Source organism: Schistocerca nitens, chromosome 7 (genome assembly GCF_023898315.1).
Source record: "Schistocerca nitens isolate TAMUIC-IGC-003100 chromosome 7, iqSchNite1.1, whole genome shotgun sequence".
In the NCBI taxonomy this organism is placed as follows: Eukaryota; Metazoa; Arthropoda; class Insecta; order Orthoptera; family Acrididae; genus Schistocerca; species Schistocerca nitens.
The window spans coordinates 429,204,335-429,217,493 of NC_064620.1; the positions used below are offsets into that span (position 1 = coordinate 429,204,335).

The 13,159-nt window shown below is 38.9% G+C and overlaps 1 protein-coding gene across 1 annotated transcript in view; it reads right to left on the reverse strand.

Moving 5' to 3' along the window:
- The window catches only part of LOC126195147 (cadherin-23-like), a 460,891-nt gene that overhangs the window by 49,741 nt on the left and 397,991 nt on the right, over positions 1-13,159 (reverse strand). The window contains exons 27-28 of the mRNA XM_049933652.1: positions 12,328-12,429; positions 1,385-1,592 (exon numbers count right to left, since the gene is read on the reverse strand). Coding sequence (XP_049789609.1) covers positions 1,385-1,592; positions 12,328-12,429 — 310 coding nt within the window. The remainder of the gene's footprint in view (positions 1-1,384; positions 1,593-12,327; positions 12,430-13,159) is intronic.

The following is a 13,159-nucleotide window of genomic DNA, read 5'->3' on the forward strand; positions in this document are numbered from 1 at the left end:
GATCATATAGGGGTGCATAATTTCTGTACATTAAATAAATTAAACACTTTCTCTCTCTTTTTCTTTCTTGGGGGAGGGTGGATGGATGGTACATCTGCAATGTCCATGAGGAACTTCTTCACAAATTCACCTTGAGCAAAACGCCTTAACGATTTGGCAGTTCTTCTGCTCATTATGAAACTAGCCTTAACCAAATTGTCACACGGTGTCCTCAATTTGGTGAACATTTGCTGTTTCTAGCCCAGATTAGAAATTATTATTTTCATTTTGTCTTTCTACAGTTACACTGTAAACTGTTAAGCAATGTGTTTTGTAGAAAACTGTCTTCTCATACTCCTTCACAACAAATAGTGATTCACTAACAAGTAAACAGGTTTACCTTTGTGTATGCTAAAGAAATAATTCTCCATCACTTTCTCCTGGAATTGGCAACATTCAGCTTTTACTTTTATCTTCCTGATAACCGATAATTTGTAAATAAACTCAGTAAAGAAGGAAGCAACATTTGCACAAAATTAACAAACAACTAGCATAGGATTTCACATGTGAGCTTTGAGCAGTTTGTTCATCAAGTTATGGCCCCTACTGTCATTGTTCAAATCAGCGCATTTCATGAGTAGTAGGTAATTTTCATGAGATCGTTTTCTATTATAAACCTTTTTTGATATGTCAGTGTATAGTGCAGTTGTAGGCAGTTAGCAGTAAATAACATGCGTGCTTTCAGCAATGATCCAGAGGTGAAAATATTTCTCCCCACACCACTCCCAGGTAGTGAGCTACTTCCCCCATTGTCCATATACACATGAGCACACTCAGACTGGAAACATGTTTCTCTTTCTTGCTCAAATCCAGTGGTGGCAAAATGGCACTGCTCATGCACTGAGCAAGCAAAACTTTCACTGGTCTGCATCATAAGCCATAAACCCGAAGTGTGCCAAGCATAGTTGAAAATATCTGAAAATTCTTCACAGGCTGAGTGTAAAATGAGAGCACAATGCTATCTTTCCCACAGATTTCTTCTATGGCTGTATTGAAACCATTCATCACTGGTTGCCCACTCTTGCTCTACATGCACATAGAGAGTAAAATTGATGAAAATTATCAGAGCTACTGCTATTACATTTAATTCAAATTATGAAATTCATATTGCTATATGAATACATTTATTTCACTCATGAATCTGTAACTACACAATTTCCCACAACCATATATTATCATTTTAAGATATTTACATTTCTCGGCAGCAAATGAATACTTACTGCTAGTATGAATGGAACATTTTTAGATAAAAAATAAATTTAAAAAATGTGGTTGAAATTAGGAACTATGTGAATAAAATTTCCACCAAAGAAAAAAGGATGGTTACCTCCTTTCAGATTCTTACCATCTGGACTAAATGAATCCCTAGCACGTACTTCAAATGAAAAGAATCCATCCAGTGACTCATCTTGTGGTTCAAAATTGAGAACTATATCACCATTTTCTTCTACCAATAATGCATTATCTTTAATACTGGTTAGACTGTCAGTGGATGCACTAATGTCACCGTACAGACGATAAGTTACCACGTCATTCAGATCTGGATCAGTGGCCTATATGAAAACATGTTGGGAAGTGTTCATTATTAGAATGTAATCTTATAATTTTATGCATTGATTTCAGATTATTTGCAAACAAATAATTTTTGCAGGAAGCAAATACACGAAGAAAAAATATTTCAACAAATTAAATGTTTTAAATTATCAAAAATTCTTAACACTATTTTAGTACAAAACAATTTTAAACATATACATTTATGACATGCAAAAACTATTGCAGCATCAGCCTGCAGAAAGAGCATTGTGATCTTTGAGTTAACCACCAAGCTCTTTCAGCCATCCTCAGCAGAAGTATGCTAAAAGCCTCTTTGAAACTATTATTAAAAATCATCCATTGTACTCACATTAACGATGAACACTATGTTTTTAAAATAGATACAAATGTATCTAAGTGACTAAAATTAAATTACTTGTCAGGGCACAATGTAAGGTGTTGTATGAAGACAGGTTAATATGAACATGTTTCCTATCAAAAAGATTTTCAATACAGCCCACTTATTGCTTTTATACTTGTGGCACCTCTGGCATAAAGTGCCATATCTTTGGACATGAGGATCTTTGGCTTACTTTGGCTATGTCTGCTGAGCACACTACATTTGTACAACCAGGTTGTATTCTCCTTGTTCTGTGCTTAAATAAATGTTCATTCAACAGCTAAAGTGTGTTATTACTAATCTATGACCTGTAATATCCACAGTGGTGACCCCAACATCATCATCATGTGTTTGGGAATTATTTAGTTCTTCATTTCATCATTAACGGACTTTGTGTGCCGGTCCACATTGTCTTCGGAACAAGGGATCTACCAGTGTCCTTTTGTGCTAGTGCCTCGGACCCTATTGACTGCACTTGCGTATTTACTAGTGTACCTAATGTGCATTTGGTGAGAAGTGAACAATTACCTGGCCCCAGCCATGCCAGCGACCACTTAACCATAACCAGCCCCACAGTCAAGTGCAACTATGCAGCAACAGCTTATACATGGACAGAGCACGCCGCTTAGTGATATTGTGGATGATAATCAAGTGATGGATGTCGTGGTTCACCCCTCAGCTAAGTAGTCCCCTTTGGTTTGGTCTGATGTGCCGAACTGTAATCCGAACGTTCATGTGCACAGGGTCACACATTCTTATATGCCTGACATATGCCCCCGCAGGCCGTCTCAGTGACACCAGTCACCTCAACCACACTGGTTTCCACGACCATGGCTTCATGGTGGCGCAACATCTCTACATGATGGACTTGTCATCAGTCACTCACTTTCTCGTTGACACTGGCGCCAAGCGCTATCCCAGCCAAGCATGCACCAGAATGCATTCTCCTGCTAACCTCATTTAGATCACTGCAAATCACTCTCCTATCACAGTCCTTGGCTCCATCAAGATGTCGCTTCACCTATCATCAGTCATCACCCTTCCTTGAACTTTTCACGTAGCCTATGTGGATGCACCTGTGATCGGGTTGGACTTTCTACACCGTTATGAACTTTCACCAGACCTGCAGGTTGCAGCACTCTGCCACGCATCTGGTTCTACCGTTCTGTGCCAAAACAAGTTCGCACAACTCTGCTCTCCGCCCCCTTACCTACCCTCTCCACATGTGCATCTCTGCTCGAGGGTATTACTGCACGACTCTCTGATTTATAGGATGTGCTTACACAGATTGATGAGCTCCACAACATAACGAGGTTTTACGCACTTGCATTACCACCACATCTGCTGAATTGGCTCACACATGGAGTATGATTCGCGGCCTGTCCATAGAGCTGCATCATTTGGAACTATCATTCACTTCTACTGCAGCTTCACACTGCATCACTCCTGTGTCAAGTTTCCCTCCTCCTGCTGCCGGTTAGGATCCTTCACAGGTGCATCTACAAGACACTCATGTTCTTGCTTCACGAGATCTCTTGCATCACATGGCTGTCACGCCACATCCTCTGCCACCGTCTGCTGCCGATGCCCCAGCCATACCATTCCGGCCTGGCAAGGTCAGTGAATGAACCAATCGTGCCCCCCCCCCCCCCCCCCCCCCCACGTGTGTGTCCCTTGCCAAACTAGTGAAGTGGACAGACATGCACAGCCTCCTTTAGGACAGTTCGACGTCCACAGCGGTCACCTTTGGGACGTGGACATTGACAGGGTCACTCCTCTCCCCCCTTCCGAACGGTACAAATACATACTGTCTATGATCGAGAATGCAACCCGTTGGGTTGAGGCAATTCCTCTTGTCAACATAATGGCAGAGACCATAGCTCGTGCTTTCCTATCGGCATGGGTCATGATATTTGGCTGCCCCCTTTCACTTACTATTGATCAGGGATGACAATTCGAGTCCACACTTTTTGCTCAACTGTGTGAGCTGTGCGGAGTAGCAAAATTCCACACTATGGCATATCAGCTGCAGGTGAATGGCCAGGTTGAGAGATGGCATTGAACTCTAGAAGCTGCTCTGATGTGCCATGGTGGGCTGTGGTCTGAGGTACTTCCTTGGGTCTTACTCAGCATCCATTCTGCCCACAAGGAGGTCCTGAATGCTTCACTGGTGGAGGTCTTATATGGAGAACCCCTCCTTCTGCCAGCTGAATTCATCAAGGATGCACCCCAACTGATGCAACCAACCATCTGGCCCTTGTAGAATGACTGCGTATGCATGTTTCCCACCTTTGATGACCCCTGCCTACCACTCAAGGTGTTTGTACACAAAGACCTGGCATCGTGCGAGTTTGTAATGCAGTTTCAGTTAACCGATTAAAACTGGCATGGTCCCTTGCCAAACCGTGTTCTGACACCTCCAATCTGCCTGCCGTCACTGCCACTGATGTGGCCTCTAGCGACACTCCACCACCTGCGCAGCAGTCCGGCGCACATTACCTTGTCGATGCAGCTTCTGAGGATACACAGAGGCGCACACTTCTTGTGCTGGACCTCACCTTTAACCACCATGCTGGCATGAGGATTTTGTGTTCAAGTGAGAAAGCTTCCCTCTGCTATGCTCCGCTCTGCCGGGAAAGGGGGGGGGGGAGAGGGGTGCTCTGTGGCACCTCTGGCATGAAGTGTCATATCTATATCTCTGGACCTGAGGATCTTTGACTTACTTTGGCTATGTCTGCTGAGCATGCTAAATTTGTAAAGCCATGTTGTATTCACCTTGTTCTGTGCTTACATAAATGTTCATTCGAGAGCTAAAGTGTGTTATTACCGATCTGCAACCTGTAATATCCACATACTATATAATATTATTATTGTCTACAATAATCTTTTACCTCATGCTACATAACTTTTAATGTCATATCTTCAGTGAAGATTTGCCAATAAATTGGATTATATCAGTTATTTACTATGAATCTACATTTGCATCTGCACTCTGCAAATACTGCAAAGTGTGCTGTAGTGACAAGTCTACTTCCCATTGTTCCATGTAAAATGCTTTCTTCCTGTTCCATTAACGTACGAAGTGTGGGAACAATGAGTGCTTAAATGTCTGTGTATGTAATTATAACAGCAGAAAAAAACAATTATTGACAAAATTATTTAATTGGATAGATAAAAAATCTACTCACCGAGCAGTGGCAGAATACACACATAAAAGACGTTTGTAATTGGCAAGCTTTCAGAGCCTATGGCTCCTTCAGGGGTGAAGGCAAAGGACTGGAGAGGTTTAGGAAAAGGTGTAGATTTTGGGAAAGTCACCCAGAACTGTGGGTCAGGGGATGGGATGAGAAGTAAAGACTGATTGTTGGAGACTGCATCGGATAAGATTTGAATACCTGAGAGCTTAAAGGTGGAAGATATGGTAATATGCAGACAGAGATTACTGCTTAAATATCATGCATGAGTTAATAAGATTGAAAAGCTGAGTGCATTGTATGTAACACAGGTGGGAGGGGCGTGTGGGGGGGGGGGTGAAGGGGAGGAAGTGGGGGGGGGGGGAGGAAGTGAAAAATAGATGGGAAAGACAATGAAAGATTGTTTTCATTGTTACTTTAACCTATGTGGCCATCTTAACTTCTTATTTAAACGTCTTGCCAGTCTTTGTTGATGTCTGTCTTGTTCAAATGGTCGTCTATTTTCTACATTATGTGCTAATCCATTGGTTTATTTATCTGTATCTCCAACATTAAACAACACTTTGGCCTTACTTCTTTTATAGTACTGATTTCCGTGCTCGTAGATGAATCCATTTGTATTTGCATATATTTGTTCCACTGTTATTTACGAATTTGTACACAACAATTAACTGTTCATTACACTGCATGACTCTCTCTTGATCATCTTTCGCCAATTTATCTGCAGTTTTGACAGCTATTTTCTTTTCCACCATCCACTTATTTATGTGTAATTCTTTCGCGTTTTTGTGGGTTTGTATTTCGGCAAACTGCTCTGATTGACTTTTATTGCCACATATTGCATAACTTTAATCTCCGAGCTAAGTAGTTTACATTTTCTCCTATGACTTTTGTTTCTGTTTGCCAGTTTTTAAAATTTCGTCTGTTTCCACGACTTTCCTGATCGGTTTTTTTCCTTTTTTCTTTTAAAATCATTTGTTCATATCATGTAGATTGCCCACTCATTACCTCTTATTAACAATTTTTCTAATTTTTCTGATTTTTCCGACTTCTTCTTTGCTTTTCTTCTGTTTTTCTATCTTTTCCACCCTCTGATTAATTTTTTTTTTGCCACTCCCACGATTTCTAACCCTCCAAACTGTCCTCTCTTGCCATGATGAATCACATCTCCATTGTTTCCAAAAATATGCCTTTGCACTATCAAACCTAAGGTCCCACATTCTGTTTTTTGAAATCTGCTTGTCCCTTGGAGTTACTCCAAAAGCGCTAACATTAAAAGTCCCTGTTTTTGGATGCAATCCTACCCTACACCAGGCTCTTTTATAGTTTCAAACACAGCAATCTCTTACTCTTACCTGGCTAATCTGTGACATATATGCCTCATCAGCAAATTTCCACTCTACCAGACTTCCCTCCTTCTGAAAAAATGCTGCAGTCATCTGCCCCTCATGTTTCCTTGAACGTTATCATCCACCAAGCCAACTTCAAGCTGCAACAACATGCCAGACTTCACTTCAGAAATGTATCCCACCTTCTCCTAAACCACCTGAAAGTGGTGTTTTCCTTGCTGTTAGTGCCCACCTGATTCCAAAGATATGACATCCTCCATACTCACCTTAATCAGCTTTATACTTACCAACAACTACTTCACCTTTGAGGGACAGACATACAAACAGATCAGGGGTATGGCCATGGGAAATGGGATGGCTCCTGCCTGTGCCAACCTTTTCATGGACTGCTTGGAGGGGGCTTTCCTGGGATCCATAAGTCTTCAGTACCTGGATTAGTTTGTATACATTGATGACATCTTTACCATATGGACTCATGGTGAGGCTGACCTGCTAAAATTCCTCACATCTCTGAATACCTTCTACCAATTAAATTTCACATGGTCCTAATCTGAATCCCATGTCACATTCCTTGATGTCAGTGTCATCCTCACCAGAGGTCAGCTACATGCTTCCATCTGCATTAAACTGACAAACAAACAACAGTACTTACATTTTGACAGTTGCTATCCTTTCCATGTCAAACGTTCCCTCCCATACAGCCTTGGCATCAAAGGCAAATGTATTTGTTCAGGTACAGACTCTTTACAGCAATACACCACCATTTCACCTCAACCTTCACTGCATATAATTACCCAACCAGCCTAGTTAAAAAGCAGATTTCCTGGGCCATCACTTCCAATCCTGGTACTCTGATCCCCCCAAAATACAGCTTTGAGCACACCATTGGTGAATCAGTATCATCCTGGTCTGGAATGTGTTAATCAGCTACTTCAACAGGGCCATGATTCCTAAAATCATGCCCTGAAATGAGATCCTTTCTATCTGAAATGTTGCCCATTACACCTAGAATAGCTTTCCATTGCCCTCCCAATCTCCATGCCCACCACACCTAGAACAGCTTTCCATTGCCCTCCCAATCTCTGCAATATTCTTGTCAGACCCTATGCTACTTCTGCACTCATCTCCCTATCCTATGGCTCCTGCTCCTGTGACCATCCCCACTGGAAGACTTGCCCTATGCACCCTCCTACCACCGCCTATAATAATTCTGTAACTGGCAAAACATACTGTGTACCATCAAAGGGAGAGCCACCTGTGAAATGGCACATGTCATATACCAGCTGTTATGCCACAGGCTCCAAAAGCTTACCAATTACAACTGTCTTTTATGTCTGTGTTCTGTAGCCAAATTGTGAGTAGACTTTTTATCCATTTAATTAAATAATTTTGTGTATGTAATTAGTCTAATTTTGTTATTGTGGTCCATGCAGAAAGGTTGTTTTTAGAGATTTCTCACTTAATACTGGTTAACAGTTTATAGGTAGGATTTTAAGAGATAGTTGGAGTTGCCAAAGTCAGTTTTTTCAGCACCTCCAAGACAGTCTCACATAGGTCAAACAAGCTTGTGATCATTTGTGTTGATCTTGACAAATGTTCAGTAGACTCTGGTAGTCCCATCTGGTATGGGTCCCACACATTTCAGTAATGTTCTAGGATGAACATATGTTTTGTAAGCAATCTGCTTTGCAGACTAACTGCCTTTTTGTACTATCCTAATAAGAAACTGAAGTCTGCCACTGACTTTACCTTTGACTGAGACTACTTGATCATTCTGTCTCATATCCTCATGAATTGTTAGCCTGAAGTACTTGTATCAGTTGACCAATTCCAACTGTGACTTACTGATACTGTAGTAATATTATACTATATGTCTGGTTTTGTTTTGTAAAGAGCACATTTTTACATTTCTGGATATTTAAAGCAAGTTGCCAATGTTTGCAGTGTTTTGAAATCTTGCTGAAATATAAGTGAACATTTTTTCAGCTTTCTCTAGATAATATTTCATTAATTTTGTATGCCACATCATTAATATACAGCATGGACATGAAAGTTCCCAACAGACTCCCCTGGACCATGCCTAAAGTTACTTCTACTTGCAGTACTGATTCTCCATCCAAGATAACATGCTATATCTTCCATAGCAACAAATCCTGAATCCAGTCACAAATACCATTTGATAACGAATGTGATTGTACTTTCATTAATAAGTGTTGGTGGGCTAAATGCCAAATGCTTTTTGGAAGATGAGAAATGCTATTTTTTCACTGCTTCGATCCATGGCTTGCAGGATGCTACAAGAGGAAAGCCCAAGTTGGGTTTCATGTGACTGATTTTTTCAGAATCCACACTGGATAAGATGCACTGGTCATTCTATTTCATCTATTTAATTAATTATGAACTCAGAATAAATGCTAAGATTCTACAACAGACAGATGTCAATGGTACTGGATAGTAGTTATATGGCTCATTCCTGCTAACCTGCTAGAAGATAGATGTGACTTGTGATTTCTTCCAACTACTGGGCACATTGTTTTCTTTGAGGAATCTACAGTGTATTACAGATTAAAGAGAGGCTAACTCAGTCACAAACACTGTATAAAATCTAATAAGTGTTTGGTCACTCTAAGTGAAATATAGCAAATGGATTTAATCCATCTGCAATAGTTCTGCTCCTTGTAAATGACTAATTTTTTACCTTATCTTTCATCTGAAGCTATTAATGCTCATAGTGTATTTGTAGGGAACATCTGGAACTGACAAAATGATGTTCATACAATATTTCACATGATTTTATTATCGATGAGTCTGCTGATCATAATGGTCTATTTAGTTCTGCTTAAAACCTAGTTAATTATTGGAAATTAGTAATCAGAATTGTTACAGTCACATGCTATAGTACAATTAGTGGCATAAATTGAAGCAGGGAATTCACTGTGAGGGCATACAGTGTGCTAGTCAAATAATACTGTGAACTTTTATGGAAGGAGGAAATTCGCTGCACGGGCATGCAGTATGGTAATCAACTAGTACTGTGAACTTACAAATTTTTCTATCCATCTAACATTTAGTTAAAGCAAATCATTGTTGGAACCTACAGGTCATCTGCTATGGTAATTTTCACCCTACAGTTCTATAAACTAAAGTGTAAAACTTAAGACCATAAAATATCATTATGTCAGTCTAAATGCACTACACCCCCCCCCCTCCACACCACCATCACCACCCCAAAACCCTCACCTGGAGCCTAATAAGAATAGAGACAACATATACATAAATGTTCAAGCCTAATAACTGTAAAACACACGTACATGTGTTGAAGACAGAGTTAGTTATGAACATATTAACATTTAGACACTAAACTTCTTCGATTGTTACAAATATGAGCTGTGTCAGTCAACTGGTGTGTAATATTGGTGTTTTTACCCTTGCATTTAAGATAGATTTTATTCAGTCAGTGAATTTTCATGTATTATATATATAAGAGGATGGAATACAATGCTGTGACAATAAAATTTGAGAAAAATGTCTTGTGTTATTCTTGTGTTTAGTAATAATGAAATTTGTGTAAGTAGTAACAAATATTTTACAGATAAAGCAATATAAAAGCCTGAAGTAAGCCAAGAATATGGTAATTATTAAAAAGTTTTGTTGAACAACTAAGAAAGAAGCATAAATATTTCAAGCTCTAGATATCCATGCAGGAACAGTAAATGAAATAGTTTGAATAAAGAATTCAATGCTGTTTGCCATCCACATAAATTGCACTAGTTGACTGTTCTGTCAGTTTTTGGCAGAATATTTAAAACATTATGAATGAGAATACACACAACACTGGTGTAATATTCTATAATACTTATTATTTCTCTCATGAACCGTTTTTCAGCTGCTATCTGATGATGGCATTAACAGCTAAAAACCAGTTTGTGAAATAAATAGTAAATATTGTACAATATTTCATCAGTGCTGTGTGTGTTTTCATTCGTAATCTGTAGAGATATTGTTAATATGATATATTCAGCTTAAAGTCAAGTTCAGTTGCCCATGTGAAAGACTATTTTTCAGTAAAACTTTGTCACATTATGGTCCTGCAGTTTAAAGTAACTAAAGTTGAAATGAATGGCCCTGGGCACTTTGGGACTTAACATCTGAGGTCATCAGTCCCCTAGACATAGAACTACTTAAACCTGACTAACCTAAGTACAGCACACACATCCATGCCCAAGGCAGGATTTGAACCTGCGACCGTAGCAGCAGTGCAGACCCAGACTGAAGTGCCTAGAACCACTTGGCCACAACTAATGTTCCCTACAGTAATGTTTACTGAGAACAAAAGTTTGTCAGCATGTAGCCCTTAAGGCTTGAGTAAAGAGATATATGCTGTTTAAAGTAGAGTAATGTTTGAAGTAACTAATATTTTGTCTGTTATAAAGGTAAAGTTTTGTCTATAATATGATTGTCTACTACTGTGAAATATAATTCTTCAGAATTAGTTTTTGTAAGGAATTAAAGCAGTGGTTTTGAAGTGTAAGGAGTATGTAATGCAGAAACATGTAATACAATATGAAGTAATGAACTGACAAAATATAACGAGGTATATGCAATAATGACATATCACTGAAATTTTATGATGTATGTGTATTAATGCAGTAATAACAACTGATGCAAGTAGTATTATGTGGAGTAGTAATGATTAGGGACACTGTCTTTGTGTCAGTTAAATTTTATAAATGCACTTCTTCAGTTAATGTTGGTAATGTGGATGAATAATTAAATATAAACATGAGTAAGAGAGTTTATTCTTATCATGATAAGACATCCACATGAAGTCAGGCATTTCCAGTATACAGTTTGAATAGAATAACCTGTAATATCCAAGATTACAAAATATCATTATACCAGTCTATACACAGTAAACTCTCCCTCCCCCATCCCCCCTCCCCACCGTCCCTCACCCAAAAATCCTGTCGGGGCCTAACAAAAACATGTCCATAAAAGTTCACACTTGGTAATCACAAAATATAGATATGTGTGTTAACAGTTCAGGTTAGTTCTGCACACATTAACATTTCTGTGAACATCATACAGTCACCAAACTTCTTTGGTTATAACAAATATGAATTGTGTCTGTCAGTTTGTACTTGGTATTGGTGTTTTTACCATTGTTGTATTAAATGTTTTGGTGACTTACTTTGAGAAATGTGCATAATGGGTCATTTCCTTATGAACTGTGACCTGTGGAATGCTGATATATACAAAATGTGTTGCCACCGAGTAATCAGGCAGTGTATGTTCTAACATGGTGTTTGTGAATTGTGAACCAAAGCACAATGTATAATGGTCATTAGTCATCTGCAATTTAAACACAATAAATGTGCAGACTATGATAACTTAAAGCATCAATGTTGCAACAGTTATTATTTGACTTCATTAAGTATCCAAACTATTTTCCATAACAGACTATGAATTTAAGGTGCTAATGAGGGTCTTCAGTCTATAAACAGGTTAGTAATATTACATATGGAGTTTTTTTATTGGATTCAGGTGTCTTTCTATGCCACTAATGATAATATCTCTTCCACTGAGTTTGTTAAATTAAGGCAGTAATCCACGATTTTTCTTCATAAAGGAAGACCTGAAAACTGAGTTCAGCATTCCTGATCCTACTTTGCTGCCTTCAGTTTCAGCTCCTGTGACAGTGGAAATTAAAATCTGAGGTCCTAAGGTATTGTTTAATTTACTGAAAGAGCAAAGAAGTACTTTTCAGTTAAATTTATGGAATAAGTACTCAGAAGAGAGAACAGTTACCTACCTTAACAGTCAAGATGACTGTACCAACTGCAAAGTCAATAGTAAATCCTCCAGCAATCAAATTATTTTCAAATTCTGGAGGCATGTCATTTACATCTGTTACCTGGAAAAAATTTAAGTTGATCAAATGTATTTGGCATATAATAGTGAAAAAAGTGTCACATACAGCTTTAAAGTGTTTGTGAAAACAAGCTGTTGATCATAAGGAAGATTTCATAAAGTTAGTTTAGGAGAATATATTTAACTGTGGACATAGATTGCTTTTAGTTCTCTAATTCATCAGCCACAATAAATTATTAAGTGCCTATGCATAACTTTACATACATGGATAAGCACTCTATTTACTGATGGAGCCACTGGCATACATTCAAAAATTCTAAGTTGATTTAGGACATTTCTTGCTCACTGTCTTGTCCATCTTGACAACCTTCTGGCTAAATATGCAAGATGAGATTTGTCAGACAATCTTGGTTCAAATGGCTCTAAGCACTATGGGACTTAACATCTGAGGTCATCAGTCCCCTAGACTTAGAACTGTTTAAACCTAACTAACCTAAGGCCATCAGACACATCCATGCCCGAGGCAGGATTCGAACCTGTGACCATAGCAACAGTACAGTTCCGGACTGAAGTGCCTAGAACCGCTCAGCCACAGCGGCCGGCTCAGAGAATCTCTTCATTTATATGTCATATGCAGATTTCCTAATAACCCTTTTTGTTAAACTATGATTCTGGATTCAGTGTGATGCATTGTTGACTTCAGCCTAAAATGATGATGGTAGTATGGTAGTACTGATTTAATCAACAAGCAGTGAGTCATTTCGACCAAGGTA